This window comes from Adiantum capillus-veneris, chromosome 26, assembly GCF_014529385.1.
Source record: "Adiantum capillus-veneris isolate H3 chromosome 26, ASM1452938v2, whole genome shotgun sequence".
NCBI lineage: Eukaryota > Viridiplantae > Streptophyta > Polypodiopsida > Polypodiales > Pteridaceae > Adiantum > Adiantum capillus-veneris.
Genome location: NC_140956.1, coordinates 22,235,039 through 22,257,720, shown reverse-complemented (window position 1 = coordinate 22,257,720; position 22,682 = coordinate 22,235,039). Strand labels below are relative to the sequence as shown.

The 22,682-nt window shown below is 43.1% G+C and overlaps 1 protein-coding gene across 2 annotated transcripts in view; it reads right to left on the bottom strand.

Moving 5' to 3' along the window:
• LOC147423118 (ras-related protein RABB1a-like) overlaps window positions 1–22,682 on the bottom strand; it is a 90,554-nt gene that overhangs the window by 36,581 nt on the left and 31,291 nt on the right. For both annotated transcript variants that reach the window (XM_086501183.1, XM_086501184.1), the window contains one exon: window positions 16,649–16,788. In XM_086501183.1, coding sequence (XP_086357309.1) covers window positions 16,649–16,788 — 140 coding nt within the window. The remainder of the gene's footprint in view (window positions 1–16,648; window positions 16,789–22,682) is intronic.

Sequence of the window (22,682 nt, the reverse complement as noted above, 5' to 3'; positions counted from 1 at the left end):
CTCTCAACAAAATCACCATCAAGAACAGATTCCCGATTCCTAGGATCGATGATATACTCGACAAATTACAGGGATCCTCATGCTTTACAGGATTGATTTGAAGAGTGGATATCATTAGATCAGACTCGCGCCGGGAGACGTCTACAAGACAGCTTTTCGGACGACTTTTGAGTTATTTGAGTTTTTGGTGATGCCTTTTAGCTTAACCAATGCTCCTGCGACATTTAACCGGATGATGGATAGGATTTTCAAGAGCACAGGCTATTTGTTGGCACTTTCTTTGACGATATCATTGTTTTCTCCAAGAATGAGGCAGAACACAAAGATAACCTGCTTCAGGTCTTTCAGGCATTACGAGATCACAAGTTAGTGATTAATGCAAAGAAAAGTGAATTTTTCCTACCAGAGATACACTTGTTGGGACACGTCTTAGCAGCAGGAGTGCAAATGGATCCGGCCAAGATAGAGACTATCCGTGATTGGACCGATTTGAAGAAAGTCCATGAAGTTAGAAGCTTCTTGGGACTCTGTTCGTACTATAGGCGGTTCATTCGAAAGTTTGCAGAGGTTGCTTCCCCTTTGCATATCTTGACATAGAAAGGAGTCCCTTTCACGTGGGGACCAACAGAGATGGATGCCTTTCAGACATTGAAAGAGAAATTGACTACCGGACCAGTTTTGACTTTGCCAGACTTGCAGAAGTCATTTGAAGCATATTGTGATACTTGTGGTCGCAGTCTAAGTGCGGTCTTAATGCAAGAAGGCCATGTCATTGCTTACGAGAGCCTGTTGTTCTCAAGGCCGGAAATGACAGCACAGATATATGAGAAAGAGCTTTTGGCGGTTATCCATGCTCTTACTCAGTGGCGGCACTACCTACTCGGAGCGCATTTTACTCTCTTTACAGACCATCAGAGTTTGCGCTACTTCTTGTCACAGAAGCAGTTTTCAGAAAAGCAGATGCGGTGGGCGAACATCTTGTCACAGTTTCACTTTCAGATTGTCCATGTTCAGGGACAGTATTATGTGGTGGTAGATCCTTTGTCTCGGAAGCCATTGGTTCTGGCTATTTCCGCGATACATCATAGGAGCTTCGAGGATATGGTCGATCAGTATGCCACAGATACAAATTTTGCAGACGTTTTCGCATGGATACGGGATGGGGAGACAGTAGCGGGATACTCCATTCCGGATGGCTACTTGATGAGAAAAACCATGGTGTGCGTTACACATTCGTTGAGGGAAAAGGTGATTGAATGTCACTGTCCATCTTTTACGGGTTACCGCGGCATTGCTACCACCATGAAAGGGGTAGAGAGAGACTTCTTTTTCCCGAGACTCAAGAAGGATGTGGAAGAGTTTGTGCGCAGTTGCTTGGTATGCCAGAAGGTCAAGTTTGAGAGCATAAAGCACAGGGATTGTTACAGTCTTTACCCATATCCACTCGCCCCTGGGAAAGTATTGCAATGGATTTCATTTTTTATCTCCCAAGAACACAGAGTGGTCACGATGGTATCTGGACGATGGTTACAGCCTTTACCCATATCCACCCGCCCCTGGGAAAGTATTGCAATGGATTTCATTTTTGATCTCCCGAGAACACAGAGTGGTCACGATGGTATCTGGACTGTTATCCAACAGGGACCCTAGATTTACGAGTTTGTTTTGGAAGGAAATTTGGGAGACATTGGCACGCGGTTGCAGTTCTCATCGTTCCACCCACAAACTGACGGGCAATCTGAGATTGCCAGTTCAATGATTCTAGATTTATTGAAGTCTTATATCTTGGATCAGAAGACTCAATGGGAAAAGTACTTACCTTTGGTGGAATTTGCCTACCATAACACAATACACTCTTCGACGGGGAAGGCGCCATTTGAGATTGTTGAAGGTGCTGCGAAGGTTCCACCCTTCCTAAGCACGAAAGATAAGATTTTTGAAGCTGATGAGTATACGCGCGACTTAGACACGGCTTTTGCCAAGGTCCGTGAGGCTTTACAAAAATCTCAAGAACGATAGAAGAAGGCAGCAGATCACCATCGATGCGACTTGAAATTGAAGGAGGATGATTGGGTGCTCTTATGTTTTGAGAAGGCACGCCTAAGAAAGAAAAAGGGAAAGGAGAGGCTTTTTCCAAAGCTTAGTATGGGATAATACGGACCTTTCCAGATCTCTGAAAAGATAAATGATGTCTCCTTCCGACTAAAACTGCCTGATACTTGGAGGATTCACAATGCATTTTATGTGAGTCTCTTGAAACCTTTTAAAGGTGATGTGCCTGATGATGGGGAGCCTGATGAGCAACCCGAAGTGGAAGAAAACGAGGAGATCCTTGTTTCTAAACAGATTTTGGCACATAAAATAACGGTAAGTCTGAAGGCGGTTCTTGGTTAAGTTCAAGAACTATCCTGCATTGGATGCGAAGTGGATGGAGGAGGAGGACCTAGCAGATAGTCCTCGGATTGTGAAACTTTACCTCGATGCTTTTGGTTTAGCATAGTCTACTCCAAATGGAACCTAGAATTCAGCTTGGCCGGAGATCTGGTACAGTGGGATACACAAGAGGGGAGTCACTTTGTTCCTTTGTCAACAGATGCCTTGATTTTGATACTTGAGTCACTTATGTCTCTTTGAGCTTCAGGGATACTGAAAGCTGACAGTATTTTGTTGTATGACTTGAAATGGAATTCCTGATTATGATACTGATTTGTTCTTTACTTCTTTTAAGTGTAGGAATAGACGAAATGACTGCAGCATTTTGGTCTACTTGATCTCGAATAGACATGGTTGCAATAAGGGTTAGTCAATCGGACATCGATGAGGTCCCGATTGGATCTAGATGCGATTGCTAGCTACATTGCCGATAAATCATGGTCTAAGATCCGAATGAATGTTGAATGTCATGTGATGTCTAGTGATGTCCTGTGATGTGACTGTCGATTGGTACATGTTCTAGATGTGCGTTCCTAGTACGTAGGTACTAACAGTCAATGTCTAAGACGGTTTATGGCCTCTGTTTGTTTTGCAGGCATAATCGAGGGTGATTACAATGCTTTCAAGAGGGGGGTATGTCACAAAGTGATGACGTGGCTACCCGAGGGTAGAAACCTTAACCCTAATTTCTACCAAAAACCCTAACTTCTGAAACCCTGATTTTTGGAAACCCTAACCCTAAAACCCGCAAACCCCAAAAACCCTAAAACAGCAAAAACCCTAACCCTAAAGCAGTAGGCTGAACTCCTGGAAAAAGCACAAACATGATGACGTGGTAGGATCTCGCTTTTTGGGGCGCCAAAAAAGGCAGATTTTCAGAAATTTGCGTGGCCAGCTTTTTATGCTACGCAAGAGAAAGAGGGAGAGAAAATCTTTTGCTTTTATTTTTATTAAAGCTCTAGAGAGAGCTTGTGTGAGAGAGAAATAAAGTTTGCTTTTGATTTGAAGCTTTTGGGGCTCTGCTTTTGGCATCCCTTGTAATTTAAATACGTGGTGAGGGCTCACACTCTGCAGACCATTTGGACGCAGAGTCTGAGAGTGAAGCCCAAACCACTCTTGTATTTTGAACTGATTAATACAAAAAGAAATACCGGAAGGGGCGCCGGTCTTTGGGGCCAACATCTCTAGGCACGGAACTCCACCGGGCCAGTGCAAATCTATTGTGATCTGTGAACTGTTTTGAAGTGGTTATTTGGTGGTGTCGTGATTGATTCTTGACTTTGAGTGTCCAAGTCTGTTACATCCCCTCTTTGAGATAGTCATTTCTCTGTTCTGCAGTCAAACGGGGTCGTGTATCCTTCTTTTTTTGGGAGTTCTTCTTCTTTCTATTGTCGTTTGTCAAGGTCTGTCTGGTCCTCTAAGTCAAAACTTCATCAATGGGGTAGGTCAAGTTACCCGAATGTATCGAGAATCCCCACTTAGCATGTCCCATCAGTTATTGTATTGACCTTATTAAACAGAGAGGTTGGTAGAAAAAAATCCCAAAACCTTTCGCAATATGCGTCCAAAGTGTCACCCTTGGTCATCCGAAGATGGTTCCAAGCGGTTCTCACATCTCGTTTGTACTCCTGAGTCAACCAAGAAGAAATAAAGAGCCGTTTGAACTTCAACCACTCGATCGGGGCTTCTTTCCTCTGAAGAAGAGTGGACCACCATATTCGTGCATTTCCCTTCAAAAACGATGCTTCCCTCTTGATCTTGGAGTGCTTTGAGTAATGTCCTCCGGAGAAGGCTATATCAAACTGCTAAATGAAAGCCAAAACCTTCGAAGCATCTCAGAATTTAGAAAAGGATTCAAATTTCACTGATTGTCCACCCTCTTTAAATTCCTTTGTCTTTTTGTTCTTGTCTTCGAGGAAATCATACTGGTTGGCTCTGTAAAAGTGTTTCTTCTTTGCATAAAACATGTGATCGTCGGAGTCCGAATTGTCAGAGGATGATTCCTCCGTAGAACTGTCAGAAGAAGAGCTGGGTAGTCCTTCAAAACTTTGCCTTTTTCTTGTTCTTTCCAAAACTTTGTTTCTGGCTTCGCTTCTTGCCCTTTCTGTCCTCCTCACTCAAATCAGAAGAGGAAGAGCTAGAAGAACTGTCGGAAGAAGAGCTGGGTAGTCCTTCAAAACGCACACGCTTCTTCTGTTTTCATGCAGTTGCAAAAGAAGATTGACGGGTTACTTAGAAGATTGACGGCCCAAGTAACCGGGGTAGCCAGTCCCCTTGTGGCGCTTCTTTAATTGCTTTTTCGATGGCTTCTTCGTGTCTAGAAGCTAATTGATTTGGGTCTCGACAACATCATGGAGTTCTTCTTCAATGAACATCCTCGAAGTAGGAGTTTTCTTGATTGCCGGTTTGATTGGTATCTCATTAGCTTTCTGCCACAAGGTACATACTTCATCCATCGAGTGCTCGGTCAAAAATTTTGCATACTGGGGATCCTTGGCAGACTGAAGCATTTGCTTTGCGCAATCATCACCCCGCTTTCAGATTCCTTTTTTGATGTGGCAACTCCATCTTATAAATGGAATCTCTTCCCATAATTTAGCTTCAGTGGGCCATAACTTCTACAAATCAACTCCAAGTTTGTGGGAGTTTAGGGATTTAGAACCTACTTTCTAAGATCTTTCCAATGATATGCTGGCTGATAGGGTTTTGACAAAGTGTTTATGTACTTCACCAGGTTGCCCACTTTGGAAAAGAGAGGCAAAGTCAAACCTCCTTATAGGGCCCCTTTGAGAGTCCAAATTTTTCCTGATGATTCTAAAAGCAAAGAAGCCCCAAGGAGTGATGAAGGTTGTTTTTAATTGATCCTCCAATGCAATACCTATTTGAAAGTAGCCTAAGTAGCCATCAAACACAGTGTACTTCTCATGACTGGCTACGTCAACCTGCTGTTGGCATTGCATCTCCATGAGTTCATCCTGTGAGGGCCAAGGTGGCCCATACTCGTTCTCTGCTAATTCGCTTGAATTTCCCGTATTGCCTCCGCCTCAGATGTGGCAGATGGAGTCATCTGATTCTCTTCGGAATCCATAGGTGCCGCGAGAAGAAGGATTGGATTTCCCAGAGGATACACACATGTATATGGTTTTCTCTCATAAGCCGCCGACTTTGGCATCTAGAAGACATTAATAAAGCTTTCTTTCTATCTTTTTCTCTCCGTTCAAGTTATTTGAAGTGCTAAAAGTCTGTTCCAAACTATTCTTTTCAGTTGGCACGTGGTGCCCTTTTGTTATAGTGGTATCAAAGCTTCAGGCATCTGCTTTTCTAAAAACACACCGGTCCCTTCAAGAACAGATAGAGCAAGATGGCACTTCTTGATTCTACAAAGCACCTGCAGTTCCTCCTCGACGAACTCCGTGACATACTCTCGAGGCACCCTCAGCAAAACCTCCCGATTTTGCAAAGGTTTCAACAGTTTCTAAACAACATGTTGCCACCTATGTTGCCTTGGGTTGTTCCTTCTCCTCAGGCACCAAAAAGCACAAGGGCATCCTCTTGACAACCTACACAGTTCTGTATTTCGATTTGGGAGTTTTTACGAACACGATGCAACCATCTTGACTTTTACCCGGTGCAACGGTGGCAACCGCCTTTGCCACCGGTGTTGCCATCACCTCTCCCACCGCCACCTGGGTATAATGATTGGGGCCGGTATACCTATCCCTATTATCTACATCCTGGATTTTCACCCCATCAGCCAAAGGACTTCAAGGATGGTGGATCCACAAGAACTTTTTTCACCTTTTCAAGAGTGAAAGATAGAAAGAAAGCCTTATAGTTCTTGCAGCAATTTGACAATATCCATGCCTTGGGAAACTACTCTGCAGAATCAAAGATCTCTCGAGCGGCTAGTTTTCTTAAAGACGATGCTATGCAGTGGTGGAGTTCTATAGCTACCAAGGCGCATGCTCCAAGGACTTGGCAAGCTTTTAAAAATATTTTTTCTCGGAGTCACATAACATCCCTATTTGAAGTGTAGCTTCTAGTAGAATGGGGTAACCTAAAAATGCTTGCCGCGGAAACCATGGAAGACTACAACCAAAGGTTCCTAGATGTTTACCCCCCAGTGTCTTTTTTCAAGCCGATACCCTTGGAGGACCAATGCGAAGCTATACCATTGGACTGCTACAAGAGTACTCTTTGTCCAAGCAAGTTTCTACTATTCAAGAGCTTATGGACAATGCTGCGGTCGGCTATAATCTTATGAATGGAAGATTGGAATTTTTCATGGAAGATCAATCAACAAACACCTCGATAACAAAACAAAAATCCTTGGGATTCTTGCGACAGTTTGACTCAACCCGCAAGACCTCATTTGACACTTCGCCAACGAGAAACTCTATAGCAAGAAGACTGATGTTGCTAGACGAGACACACATCTTATGTATGTCCTAATAAAGGGTATAAGACTCCAGAGCAACCTCCTGCTAAGAAAGCCAGGACTTGTTCCCAATGTTTATAGCATCTCTATAAATAATGGTTCCAAAAAATTATGCAGAGTATATGGAAAGATTAATCGCTTCAAGGCACTTATATTATTCGATCCAAGAGCCACTGAAAATTTCATCCATCCAGAGCTCCTCAAGCAGATGGACTTTGAATATGATCAGTTTGCTGAAGAACTTGAGGCTGAGTTAGCCACAGGGTACCACTCATTAGTGCTCTTCCAGTCACCATCCAAGGGTACCAAGGGAAGGCGCAATCACACATTATAAAATTAGGGCATTGTGATGCTCTTTTGTGCATGCCCTGGCACAACAAGAACGATGCTACCATTCAGATCCGGAACCGAATCATCACTTTGGTGCAGAATGAAAAGCCAGTCATCCTCCAAGTTCGACTGACCGAGACCAACCCATAATGATTTTTAGTTTGATTTGTATTTAAATTCTTTTTAAATTTTGTTTAAGAAATGTTTGTAATTTGTCTGAAATAGAATCTCTCTGTTTTGAACTTATCTTGGTGTCTATTGAATTTGCTTGCTTCTGGTTTCAATGTAGACCTTTGGATGATGTAGGCTACAATCTGGGATCATTCAATTGTAATAGAGTTGTGAATAACTCGTGGCCCAGCCTTCGGTCATGGGAACCTCTAAACGACGCAAGCTATGGTTTGGGAGCATTTAGTTGTAATGGAATCCTCCGAGCAACACAAGCTGTGGTTTGGGGAGCATTTGGTTGTATATGGCCTTTGAATATCCCATGGCCAAGACTTAGTTTATGTCTCTTTGTCTTGTGCTTGCAATGTAATCATTTGTGTTGCCTCATAATTTGTGAAACATATACTCCCAAGTTGGGTGAGTATGTTAGTGCATCAAGACACCCCTTTAAAGATAAGTGCGGTCTAGGTGTGATGACTAACTTTGCTATGCCAGAATATCAAAAGCTCCCATACGGAATGAGATTACTGCATGACCCTAGAATTAACCGTCAGATTTTGAACTAAACAATTTGATTGAGTTTTGCAAGTCTTATGGCAGACAATTACTCTTCTTTCAAAAGGGGGGTATGTATCACAAATTGATGACGTGGCAATGCCACCCGGAGAGACACACGACAGTTTAATGACGTGGCAGAAAGTACGGACATCCGCAAATGGCGCTGAGAGGCTATACGACGCGTTGACGTGGCACTTGTACGGACACTCGTGAAACGCACTGACTGTTGATGTCACAAACTACTGACGAGTCAAGCCACTGGAAAACGGAGCCGACTTGCAGATCCCGGCCGAGAAGCCTAAACCCTAAGAAGAAACAGCAGCAGAAGAAGAAGAAGTTTTACAAACTTACAAAGTCTTGACAAGTGGCCTATTTTTAAAGAAGAGCTCCCACCAATTTATGGGACCCCGTCCGATGGGGCCCAAGTGACATAAAGGCATTAAAAATAAAGCAGAACACGCTAAAAAGACTTTGCACAGCAAAATATGATGACATGACACCTGTACGGACATTCCGCAATTCGCGGCAGATTTTTAGGAAAATCCCAAACTTTTAGAAAAGTGTTTTTTTGGGGTCAGCTTTTCATATTTGATGCTTTTAGACTTTGGGCCTTTAAATTTGGGGTCTTCTCTGGCAGTCTTCAGTGTGGAGATTTCTCCATGAGATTTTAGAGATACTGACAGGCCGACAACATTCTGTTGAATGACTTAATGAAAATATGTACATAGAAATGGAATTCCTAGAATGAACTTGTTCCATGTGCTCTCTCATGTGTGTATTGTACGTGTCGTAAAGATGAAATGATTGCAACATTTTATCTTCTTCACATGACGGGTGATGTGTGATAGTAACAGAATTTAGTACATCCGTAGAATGATCAGTGTGGTCTGGATGTGATTGCTAAATAAGTTACAATGACCATGATTCTCATTTGAGATCTCAACGAGGATAATGATGGGAATGTTTAGTGACTTTAGTCTTTGTGCAAGTGCTAATGGATATGTGCAGTCTAGTGCATGGGTACATAGAATCAATGCCTATTTAGTCTAGTTTATGTCCTTTGTTTGTTTTGTAGGCGTAATCAAGGGCAATTACTCTTCTTTCAAGAGGGGGGTATGTTACAAGTGAGGTCACATGGCAAGACATGGGATTAGGGTTTTTAAAACCGTAACCCTTACCAGATTAAGGACCCTGGCCAAGAGGCCTAAAACCCCTTTTAAAAAAGGATGCCGCAAGTGCTGATGTGGCAAGATTGTACGGCCAAACCCGGAAATTACGGATGGATGTTGATGTGGCATCTGTACGAACATGCCACAGTTCGTGCAAGTTGATTCTAGCACTAACTTTTGGGCATTGGAGCTTTTAAGAGAAAAGATTTTTGTGTTGTATGCTTTTGGGGCCAAGGGCCTTTTAAATTAGGCCTTGGGGGGCTCACTCTAGCAATTCATGTTGCAAGCTTGGACACTAAAGCGAGAAATCAATAGCCATACATGAAGAAACTACCAAAAAATGAACTAGAATATATATATATATATATATATATATATATATATATATATATAGAGAGAGAGAGAGAGAGAGAGAGAGAGAGAGAGAGTGGACAAGGAGGGCAATTATAGACAGTACAAGGGATGCCCAAAAGCAAAGCCCCAAAAGCTTTCATCCAAAAACAATTGACTCCAAGAGCAATTGCACCCAAAATCTCACTTGAAAAAGCTGCCAAAACCAGCCAGCACAAAACACAAAAATCTGTATAGCATAGGCCCCTCAATCGGTGCTCCATAAGTTATTCAAGTTGGTGGGTTAGGTTTTTTAAATCCTAGCCCCTTTTAAGCCCCTTAACCACAACTTTTGTAGTTCTTCCGGGTTAGATTTTTTAACTCTAACCCCATGTCCTCTTGGCCTCGTCCCCTCAGATTGGGCATGCCACGTCACCAACTTGTGACAATTCCACTTGCGGAAGCAAAGCAAGAGCTCTCCCGGCTATTGTACCTTTATGAAGCAATAAAGAAGGAAGTATTGAAAGGGGGGCCAAACTTTGGGACCATTGCATTTGGGAGCGGAACTCTGCTGCTTCATGTCAACTCTCCTCTTCTCTCTCGATCTATTTCAACTTCTATTGTTTAAGTTTCTCACATGTATTGCTATTGATTTCTCGCTTGGAGTGTCCAAGCTTGTTACTAGTGGAGTGACCCAGGGGCTGCAACGAAAAGGTTTTTGATTTATTTTCTTTTGCTCTTCTCTTTTTCTTTTTCCTCTTCTTTTTTTGGGGGGAGGGGGAGGAAATCCTTAAATGAAGAGCAGATGCTAAAGCAACTTTGAAACCTCTCTCTCTTGGGATAGTTTCCTACACGTTAAAATTCTCTTCTTCTCGGGTGTGTGTGTGTGTGCTAATAAAAAGAGGAAAATGGTATAAAATTTCTATCACCCAAGTGTGGTAGATTGGTTATGCCATTTCCCTCTTGAATAAGAGGTCTTGAGTTCAACTCTCCTCGTCTGAAGGTCTCCTGGGATAGTTTCCTGCGACATTAAATTCTTCTCTCTCTCTCTCTCTCTCTCTCTCTCTCTCTCTCTCTCTCAGGCAGATATGCTCGCCTTGCACTTGAGTCCTCTCAACAGTTAGCCATGCAAGGAGACAGAGCATGCTGGTATGGGGAGATGACATCATGGTTTCAGGCGCATGGGTTCAGCATAGACAGATGGGCCCCCTTCCAATACTCACTAGATGCACCCTCTCTAACTCTTACACAGTCCGAGATCACCAGGCTCATTCGCCAGGACTTGACTCAGCTGAACACCAGGAGGACATGGATACAGCCAATACAGGAGCTGGGCACAAAGATGGATTTTTACAGAGAGCATCTTCTCCAGCTTACGGAGGACGGTTTTGTGACAAAGCCTAGATACATGGACACCCACTTGTCTCATGGGATACAATGTGCTATTGGCCAGATACGCACATCTTCACACCAGCTGCGGATCAAGACTGGGAGATACAGCAGAGTACCATCAAAGGCCAGGACATGCCCCCTATGTGACAGGGAGCCTGAGACAGAGTTGCACTACACATGACACTGCCCCGTCTACTACAAGATATGAGGCCGCTTCCACTGCTTGTTCAGAGAGGGACCACTCTCCAGAGTCATGCAGTACGAGGATTAGAGATGCTTGGGTTTGTTTTTGCTCGAGTTGCGCACACACAGAGAGAGCCTAACGAGAGGAGAGGCTAGGCAATCTCAGAGACAGATCACATACTTCTTTAGAGCAAACACTGGACACCCGGAGGAGCTGCCACCACATCAGAGCTCATCGCCTTACTCCAGAGGCACACTGATCAATGGAGCGACCGAGATGGGGAGATCTAGACGCCCACGACTGCGGAGGACTACACAGCACCGAGGGAGGCTGCATTAGAGGATCCAGATCACTTTGGCCCGACATGCACGACGCCCAGTCAGACTACTACCATGAGGACATTGATGAGATCCGCTAGCGACCGATGCTGGATCTCTTGTGATTTAGCTATCCCAGCTAGCTGCTTAGTTCACACCTAGCAGTTTAGGATTCCATAGCATAGTATTTTTATTTTGTCATTTTGTTACTTTTGTTACTCTGACTTTGTATCAGATCCACCACATTGTAACTTTCTGGTCTCATAGGTCACTTTGGCCTTTTGAAGACGTTAATATAACATTTCAATTCATTTCATTTCATATCTCTCTCTCTCTCTCTCTCTCTCTCTCTCTCTCTCTCTCTCTCTCTCTCTCTCTCTAAAAACGCAGCCGTTTTTTAACCTAGTAGACAGCAGTCCACTCTTTTGATCATAACTTCTTCATCCGAACTCCGATTTGGGTGATCTATAGCCTCAATCGAAGAGCACGAAGTCCTCTTCGCATTGATGTAAAGACAAACAATTTCAGAGTTATGGAAGGCGTTTCTGTAGCAGCATTTTCGAAGTGAACAGGTTCAACAAAATTGATTCTCATCTCCTATTTTACATACAATGTCTTCCGGCACTCACAAGGGTTCTTCTTCTTCAACAAGGTCCACAACCACTGTGGAAAATGATCCAAAATCTCCTAAGTGTGGAGATAGCAACACAACCACCCAACCAACGACATCGGAAACCATGATCATGGCGTACTTGGTATCATTGCAAGAGACCGTAAACAAACAAGGCGAAGACTTACGAGCACTTGCAATGGAGAATGGCACACTAAGGGTACTTGTGGTTGAGAATGAGAATCTCAAGAGGACACTTGAGATGCAAACAACACGTTTGATGCAACTTGAAGAGGAAGTCAAGGAATGTAAACGCTCTCTTATGGACTTGAATGCCTTGAAGGAGCGGATGAGCAAAGTAGAGCATGACCATGTATTGAAAGAGGAGAAATTTGACACTATGAGCCGGGATGTATGCGACATGAAAAATGTATGCACAAACAAGTCTTGGGCTGATGTATGTGGTAGCAATGTGGTTTCTAATTCCTCACTCATGCAAGATATGGTTCAAACAAAGAATGTTGAGAATGTGGATGTGGAGTTGAAGGAACGGGAGCGACGTTCCAAGAACATTGTTATTCGTGGAATTCCCGAAGAGATGTTAGAGACACCTCCTTCTCTTGCCATTATTATTGAAGATTTCTTCAAAACCCACTTTGGCATGTCCGGAGTTATGGTCTATGGAGCACATAGAGTGGGGAAGCAAGGAGCTCCTCGCTCGGGAGAACGGCCAATTGTATGCACCATGCCGGATGAGACCAAGCGAAAGATTATCCTTGATAATAGTTGGATCTATTTGAGGGATACAAAATGTTTTGTATGTGAAGATCGCACTATTAAGCAACAAAATATGCGTCGCAAGTCATATGAGGAAAAGAATAATAAAAACAAGGAGATCTCTCATGAAGAAAATGTGTCCAAGGAGGAAGCAAGTCTCTCAAGCAAATAGGGATGCATGACCTATGAGACCGAGTTACAATTGAAAATATGCTTTTGGAATTGTAATGGATACCCATGGAATGCGGGGGTTTGCATTGATGAACTAACAAGCGAAGCCGATGTTGTACTTCTTGTTGAAACTTGGGAGCATGATACACAAAGGATTAACGGCTTGGAGAATTACAATGTACATTCATTGATGTGGTCAAAGAATCTCAAGCAACGAAGAGGACAAGGAGGGTTAGCATGTATGGTTAAGAAAGGATTGGAAGATTTTGTATCAATTGTGAAAGATGACAAGTACAAACGTTATGTATGGCTGAAAATTATGACACCAAAAAGAGCACCATTTTTGTAGCCGGTTGCTACATTCCTCATCATGATTCTCCCTTTTATGCTTGCATGGATAGAGATCAACCATTTTTTGATTTGGAAGAGGACATTGCTTATTTCAAAGGTGAAGGTGATGTTATTGTATTTGGGGATATGAATGCTCGCACAAAAACATTACAACATGATACTCAACAATTTGATATGCCATACATTTCAAGGGAGTTGGAGAAAGTTCACTTATATGATCGTACTTCAATGGATGAGAAAGAGCCGGATCACTATGGAAAGTTACTTTTACACATGTGTAATAGCACGGGTATGCTCATTGCCAATGGTGTATCTTTGTGGAGTGGAACCAATGGTTTTACATGTAGGAGACATAATGGGGATAGTGTGATTGACTATATGCTACTCTCTGAAGCCATCATGTATCGCATAAAGAGTTTTATGTTTGGTCAATGGACCCCGGAATCCAACCATCGCACCTTATGTATTGATCTTTCATGTGGAGAAGCAACTAAGCATGATAATCTCAGCCAAAGGAAAGAGAAGTTATCACTATGTATGGATTTCAAACGGGCACCAATGTACATTGAAATGGTTGAGCAAAAATTATGGATGACAAAGCTTCAATGTGATGCACCATTGGAAACTAAATGGGAAGCTTTCAAGAAAGCTATTTGTTCTTGTGCGGAAGAATGCTTTGCCATAAAGCATCTCCATGGTATCAACAAAGATAGATCACGCAAAAGGCGGTTTGATAAAGAATGTCAAGATGCTCGAAAGTCCTTGATAAAGCTTGATGCAACTATGGACAAAGACAACTATCAAAGTCATTTGCATACATACAAGGCATTGATTCAAAAGAAGAGAAGAAGATGGGAAGTAAAGCAACAAGAATTTCAAGTCCAAGAAAGGCACATGCATGTGGAAGATTTTGGAGAAACTTGAGAGTCAAGCGGGTTGAGAATTTTGGTAACTTGAGTCTAGTGGATATGTACACACATTGTAGGCAATTATATGAGCAAGCAAATAGTGAAAAAATGCCATTTTATGGTTCACTCCCAAGTATGCCGTCTTTTTTTACTATTGAGGATGTATGCGGTGGGCTTGAAAAGTTTGCCACGCGCAAAGCGGCAGATCTTCAAGGTATCAAGCCGGAGATGATCAAATGGACGGGAGATTTTACCCATGAGTGGATGTGTGATATGTTCAACCTTGCACTTCAACATGGTATGCCTTATGATTGGAGTACTAATTGGGTTAAGCCTTTGCATAAAGGAGGGGATGTAAAGAATGTAAGCAACTACCGGACTATAATGATTGGGTCTCTTATGGCAAAGTTGTTTGGGTGCATAATGGAGATGAAATTGAGTGATTGGGCTGAAGAGAATGACAAGCGTGCAAAGGGACAAGCGGGTTTTCGTCGATGCCATAGCTCCATTGATCATCTTGTCACTCTTCGTGTTCTCATGGAGGAAAGTCGGTTGAAAGGCAAGCGATTGTATTGTTGTTTTGTGGACTTTAAGAAAGCCTTTGATATGATTCCACGTAACAATTTGTGGAGAAGGATGGAAGAACTCCAAGTGCCAAGTGAGTTTATGCTTGCGGTTTCTCGAATCTATGAGAAGGTGATTTGTCAATTGCGCATGGGAAGAGAAATTTCAGAAATTTTTGTAAGCACTATTGGGGTTAAACAAGGATGTCCATTGTCACCAACTCTCTTTGGTCTATGCATCGATCAATTGGAACAAATGGTACTTGACTTTATGCAAGAAGAAAGCATTGAAGAGGTCACTATTTGCAATGCGGTAATCATGCTTTTGTTGTGTGCGGATGATGTAGTGCTTCTAGCACACACTTTAGAAGATGCACAAAAGCTTATGGTTGTCCTTGAGAACTTTTGTTTGCATAGTGGGCTGATTGTAAATGAATCCAAAACAAGGTTATGCTTGTGAAAACCAACCATAAGGAGAAGCCATGCATTGTGTACAACAACGAGACACTTGAAGTTGTTGAGAGCTTTAAGTACCTTGGCCTTGAGGTTCCATCCAATCACAAGTGGCATGAATGTGCTATGCGTCGTTTGGAAGCGGGAAAGAGAGCATATTATGCATTTGAGAACATGTGTAATGCGGGAAACATCAAGTGTTGGGTTCTCAAGAAGTATCTTTTTGATGCATTGGTGACACCGGTTCTTCTTTATGGAGTTGAAGTGTGGGGCAGGAGCATCTCAAAGTCTACTTGGAAAGAGTTTGAGAATGTCCAAAAGCGTTTTCTTACAAACTTTCTCCAAGTTAAGACACAAACACCATATATGCTCCTACTTCTTGAGTCGGGATCTCTTCCAATTGAGGTTATGGGCATGGAAAGGGTTGTGGAGTACATGATAAAGATGCGTCAAAACCCCTCACATCGACTTCCTACAATTGCATGGGAAGCAAGCAAAAAAGTTCAAAAGACGCATAAAAGCAAGATCTTGAGCACGGGATGGATGCAAGACATAAAGAAGTGGTTTGGGAGATGGGATGCATTACACTTGCTACATGATGCTTCAATTGACTCTCAAGTGAATGAAGCTTTTCTACAACGCCAATGTATTACGGCTTGGGAGAAATCCGGTGGGTCACGCTTCATACATTACACCACCTATATTGCCCCCAACTACAAAGCCATGTTCTTCGCTGAGAGAGGAAACCGTACTCACACTTACATGCTTGAGCCTATTCCCTTGTCCGCGATACGCACTATCGCAGCAATTCGGCTTAGCTCCCATTTCCTTCGATGCGAGATAGGGCGTTGGGGCAATGGAGAAGAGTCAAGTAGATTGTGCACATTATGCTCACTGCAAGTTCGAGAGTCTGAGTACCACACACTACTAGAGTGCTCAGCTTTTGATCACATCCGAACTTGCTTCTCTCACATTTTCAGCCATAACTTAGACCTACACACTTTCCTCTCCCAGCCAAAGTGTGGGCTCTCCATTACGACTCTCATCACTACAATTTTGGAGCATCCAGAGTCACTCATCAGCCATACACATACTACATCACATGTAACTTTGGTCCCATAGGTCATATTTGACCTCCGAGGACGATAATAAAATCTATCTATCTATCTATCTCTCTCTCTCTCTCTCTCTCTCTCTCTCTCTCTCTCTCTCTCTCTCTCTCTCTCTCCTACCTAGAACCTCTCAAGAGATCCACAACCTTGCCAGATGGCTAAGAGTTCATGCGGATCCACTCTTATGTATAGGCATTGTCAATTCCAAAAGCCCCTATCTCGGAAGATAAGTGAATTAAATGATCATATGAATGTCAAAAATAACAAGGTTAACAATATCAACATGATAGTAAACAAAAGACATCAATTAAGAGGACAATCTATTTGAAGCTTCAAAAATGAATACACTATATACACAAGTAGTGAAGACACAAAAATACATACAGTATCCCAGATCATCAATTTGATGCGTTTGCCTCCCACATCCACTGTTCTTGTGCCAAACTCAGCACCAATGGTAGGCTCATGAATTGAGTCGAAGGGTTTTCCAGTGAATCGATATATAAGGTTTGTTTTGCCTACACCTGGACCCAACAAGTAACATCATCAAAATAAATCAGCTTAATGTACTTCACCAATTTTGAATTTTTCCTTAAACTGCATTATCACATTGATAACCAATTTATTTATTTTGATGGAATTTACAACATATAAAATTCCAAAAGCGGTAATAGTTGGTAGAAGATTCAAAGAAAGCAACTAGCTTAGACTTTCATCTAGGAGTCTGCCCACAAGTCAAACTTGGGAATGTTAGATGGAGTATTCAAAAATAATGTTAAAGACAGAAAGTTTAGAAGTTAATATAAGGACCGACCAAGCTAATCGAGTAGGTACATGATCAGGCATAAGTGACAAGGGGTTAGGCTCAAGGGTTATTCCCTTGCCACTTATGCCTGGTCATGGACCTATTCGACCAGTTTGGTCGGCCCTTATATTAATGTCTTTGTCATTTAACATTAATTCTGGATTCTCCGTCTGCTAAGAGAGACTTTCAGCATCAAGGGTGCTAGCCACAGGAATGAACATCTCATGTTTAGTTTGTGTGCATTGTTACTCATGTTAAGTAAGGCTCTTTATAGCCAGCCTAGTTTACTTAGAATGGACATTTTTATGTTCATTTTGTGTACTTGGTTGACTCATGTTTTCTCTCTAAAACGTTTGGCAGATTTTCTCTTTGTAAGACAGGTGTGAAAGCGAAAATGGCCATTCCCTATAACTGGATTGAGTGCATTGTTTCAAAGAAGAGTTGTAAAACTTGTCTCTTGATAAGAGAAACAACTAACGCCAGGTGCAGGGAACTTAGTCTCGTCTTTAGTTTCTCAAATGTGATCTATTTTCGATCTATTACAGTTTTCCGTTTCCAATTTCTGATCAGGTGGACGGATGACCGGTGGTATCAAAGCTCAACTTCTCTTGTTCTCACAAGAGGAACGATCACCTAAGATGGACGCTAACCGTAATCCAACTTCCACGAAGGAAACCAATCCTACTTTCGAGACTCTTGGTGACCATTTAATTAAATCAAGAGTATTTGGTGGATTTGATACTCGCGTGCAAACTTCAAGTGTGTTTTGTTACAGACTTGAGCACCCCAAGTCGGAAATCTGGCACGACACACGAGAGAATCACTTAAAACACTTCACAAACTTTATCATAGTTTAAACAGAGTCGACACGGCCCGGAGTAGTTTCGTGGCCAAAGGTATTAGCCCCAAGGTCCAGCGTCCCTTTCAGTATTTATTTTTATATTAATGCTTGAGCAAAGTCCAAAGTCCGAGGCTCGTCAGTAAACTAAGTGGAAAAGTGGCCCTGGCCTCTTGAAAAGCAATACATCAAAAGCTTCAAACTCAAAAGCTACTTGCCCAAAAGCTGCAAGCGAAAAATACGGAAATCCGTACGTTGCCACGTGAGCATGTGTCAACGCGTTTTGCGGGATTTTGTACGGCCTGCCACATCAGCATGTCAGCATGATTTGCGGTGTCCGTACAGCCTGCCAGGTCAACCAGTCAGCACGTTTTTATTTTTCTTGTGTCCCTTGGGCCCCGTCAAAAAGGGACCATAAGTTTGGACAACTTATTGAGTAATTTTTTTCATCTACTAGGGTCTTGCCACGTCATCACTTTGTGACATACCCCCCTGTCGAAAGAATTGTAATCGCCCACGATTACACGTGCAAAAAGATAGAAGCCAAAAAATAGTTCAGTGGACACTGACTCTAAGTACCGATGCACTAGACGACACAAATCGCCCTCGATTACGCCTGCAAAAAGATAGCAGCCAAAAACTAGTTCAGCAGACACTGACTCTTAAGTACCGACGCACTAGACCAGCACTTGCACAAAGACGACAGTCACTGAACATCCAATCAAGTCACATAGAAACCATCAAGATCTACGACCATGATTCCTGGCATTGTGTTTAGCAAATTCTTATTGCAATCATGACCATAGAATCTCAAGACCAAAATGCTACAGTCATTTCGTCTTTCAACTTTACACTCAAACACAGTCACATGTTAAAGCGCACATAAATCAGAGTCATCTTCGCAAATTCCCATTTCAAAGTTCTTCATTCATAAAGTAATAAAGCAAAATATTGTCAACAAATCAGTATCCCTTTCAGTTTCTGTTCCAGTAACTGTTCTGGAGCGAGTATCTCCTCGCCCTGTTCTAATTCAGTATGTCGGTCATTGTCATTCTTGTGCCTTTTTGGGGCACCGTACAGATATAAGTCCTTGTTCCCCACAATCAAAGCACTTCCCCGTTTTAAGGTATTCAGCTTTTTTTTCCTCTGTCAATCTCGGACGTATATCTTTCTTCCCTCTTCTTTTGTCATCATTTGTTGAATCTTGTTCGGTCCTTGGTGTCACAAGTTGATCAATTGGATAAGTCAGATTACCCGAATCCATAGCAAGCCCTTGCTTAGCATGCCCCATCACTTGTCGTATGGACTCAGACGTGTGTAATAAGCAATAATCTCGTATCTCTTTGGGAAGTCCACAGCAAAATCGCTCAATTTGCTACTTAAAACTGATCTTTTTAAAAGATGAGGCAAATAGAAAAACATCCCAAAATATCTCACAATAAAGATCCGTACCTCCTTTGGTCATCCGAAGATGATTCCAAGCAGTAATCACATCACGTTCGTAATCTTGAGTGAGCCACGAGGAAATGAAAAGTCGCTTGAATTTTAGCCACTTTGTCGGTGCTCTTTTCATAACAGAAGAGTAATCTACCATGTGCATGCATTTCCTTTCAAATAGGATGTTGCCCTCCTGATCTTGGAGTGCTCTGACTAGCGCCCTCCAAAAAAAGCTATGTCAAACTAAAAGCAAGGGCCTTGTGAGCATCTTGAAAGCCTGGAAAGGTATCAAATTTTAGTGCTTGTCCACCCTCCTTGAATTCTTTAGTCTTCTTGCTCTTATCCTCGAGAAAATCATATTGATTGACTCTATAAAAGTGCTTCCTCTTTGAATAAAACAACTGGTCATCAAAGTCCGAACTCTCGGAAGAGGATGAATCCTCCTCAGGATTGTCTAAAAACTTTGGATATCTTCGGGGGATCTGCTCTTCTTGGCCTTTTTCTTGTTCTTACCGTGTCTCTAAGTCTTTCTTCGTTTCCTGCTCTTTCGGTTCTCATCACTTGAATCAGAGGAGCTGCTTGAAATGTCAGAAGAGGATGAGGAGAACTGGAAACACCCTCAAAACGTACATGTGTCTTTGATTTTCGTGCACTTGCAAAAGAAGACTAACGACCCAAGTAACCACGGTAGTCTGTTCCCTTGCTGCGTCTCTTCGAATGCTTTGTGGTCCTCAAAATTTGATTGACTCGTCATTCTATGACATCGTCAAGTTCATCTTCAATATACACCCGCGGAGCAGGCTTTAAAGGTGAGTTGATGGTTGTACGCCACCAAGTATGCATTTTGTCGATCGGATGCTTGGTCAAGCATTTTGCATATTGGGGATCCTTTGAATACAAGAGCATCTGCTTAGCACAAGAATCAACCTGTTGTTGATGTTGCATCTCCATTCCTTCATACTCCGTAGGCCGCGGTGGCGCATATTCTTCTTCTGGATCGATAGAAAGTGGTCATTGTCCATTTGAATTTTCCATGCTTTCACACATTCCAAAGTTGCCGAGTGGGCTCGTTTGATTCTTGCGGGATTCATCACTTGAATCCATGTGTGTCACGGTAAAAAGGATCCGATTTCCTGGTGAAAGGAAAATCGGTTGAGCTCTCATACCATTGTTACAGACTTGAGCACCCCAAGTCAGAATTTGGCATGACATATGAGAGAATTACTTAAACACTTCACAAACTTTATCACAATTTAAATAGAGTCGACATGGTCTGATGTCGTTCTATGCCCAGAGGTATTGGCCCCAAAGTCTGGTGCTCTTTCGATATTTATTTTGTATTGATGCTTGAGCAAAGTACACAGTCCAAGGGTCCTCTCTGCTCAGCTTCTCGTCAACAAACTAAGTGAAAGAGTGGCCCTGGGTTCATATTTCAAGGCCCATGGACTCTCCAAAAGCAATACATCAAAAAGCTTCAAACTCAAAAGCTACTGGCCCAAAAGCTGCCAACGAAAAATGCAAAAATCCATACGCTGCCACATCAGCACCTGTCATCAGCGCGTTTTGCGGGATTCCGTACGGCCTGCCACATCAACATGTTAGCATGATTTGCGGCGTTCGTACAAGTCAGCCATTTAGTGCATTTTTATTTTTCTTGTCTCCCTTGGGCGCCGTCAGAAAGGGACCATAAGTTGGGACAGCTATAACAAACTTGGACACCCCAAGAAAGATTCTACTGCGACACAACAGAGATTCACTTAAAACAATTCACAAAAGACAACAAAGCCAGGCGTAGTTCCGTGCCCAAAGGTATTGACACCAAAAACCTGCTCATCACCTCAGCATAGAACAGAAAGAGGAAGGGGGCAAGAGGGCAGCCCTATCTGACCAACGTGTGAGCATGAAACGATCACCTCTACCTCCTGACAAAAGTACTTGAATGTATGCCCGTCTATACAAAGCTGACACCCCTCTGATCCAAGCATCTGAGAAGCCCATCTTGCGTAGAGTGCCCTCTAGAAAGTCCCGGTCAACTCTGTCATAGACTTTCTCAAAATCGAGAAGAAGAATCACCAGATCCTCACCACGGAGCCGCACTAGGGTAGTTTCCTCCCAAAAAGTACAGATGTTGTCAAGGATACTGCGCTCCTTGACAAAACATGTCTGAGTCCCATGTATAAGGCTCTCAAGAAGTGGCTGGATCCTCAAACTCAGAGCCTTGGCAAGAATTTTGTAGGCTGAGTTGAAGATGGTGATGGGGCGCCACTATCGAATCTGATCCAAGAAGCCACCCTCCTTGGGAATGAGGTAGATCAGACCCTCACTCATGCTGTCAGGCATCTCTCCTGTGTGCAAGATGTACTAAAAAGCACTACAGAGATCTGGGTCAAGCAAGTCCCAGTACTCCAAGAAAAAACTGGGAGTCAAGCCATACTTACCTGGACAGCTACCACGGGGGACTGCACTAAGAGCCGTGTGCAACTCCTCAAGCTAAAGTGGCAGCTCAAGCCTCTGACGCTCTGACTGACGCTCTGCAGACAGTAACTCACGGTAAAAGTCCGTAGCAACTACATGCATGTCCTCTGGCTCAGAAGAAACTAACCCATCAGGCCTCCTCAACTGACTGACTTGGCATGCGTATACCGAGGTCCCACTCCCTCGAAGAAAGCACCAGTCACTCTGTCACCCACCTGTGTCCACTGAGATGCCTGTCGATGGAAAGCAAACTCATGGCGCCGCTTCTCTGTGCTATCAAGCTCCTGGCGAGCCTGCTGTAGCTACTCCTCCAACCAAGGACTGTCTCGATGCTGCTCCTGCATCCTCTGCAAGGAAGCAACGCCCCGTCTGAGACGCTGCTCCTCCTCTCTCGCTGCAGCCAGGCAAGCCAAAGACTCCTAGAGAAAGAAACGACTAATCTGAGCTAGTCTTGAGGCCACTCTGTCAGCAGGAGAATCCTGCATGTCCAAGCTCTCTGTCCAGAGAGCCTCTACTCGCTCTCTGAGTGCAGAGTCTAGCAAGACCCTCTCAGGGATGCGAAGCATCGTGCTCCTCCTTCTCTGTCTGTCTGCCACTCTGAGGATCATTGGTGCATGGTCCGAGAAGGAAGTCCCTGCAAGAATTCCAACTGTCCCACCCAAGTCACTGAAATGGTCACTAGTGTAGAAGTGATCTATCAGCGATAGATTCACTCCTCCCACTCTACGGTCCGAACGTGAGAAGGCCAAGCTGTCTGGGAGCCTCACAGAACAAGAGTGCTGCCACACATCCGAGACCCTCAGAGTCATACAAAACCTCTCTCAAGCTGCCAGCTCAACTCCATGCATGGTAGCATGGCTACC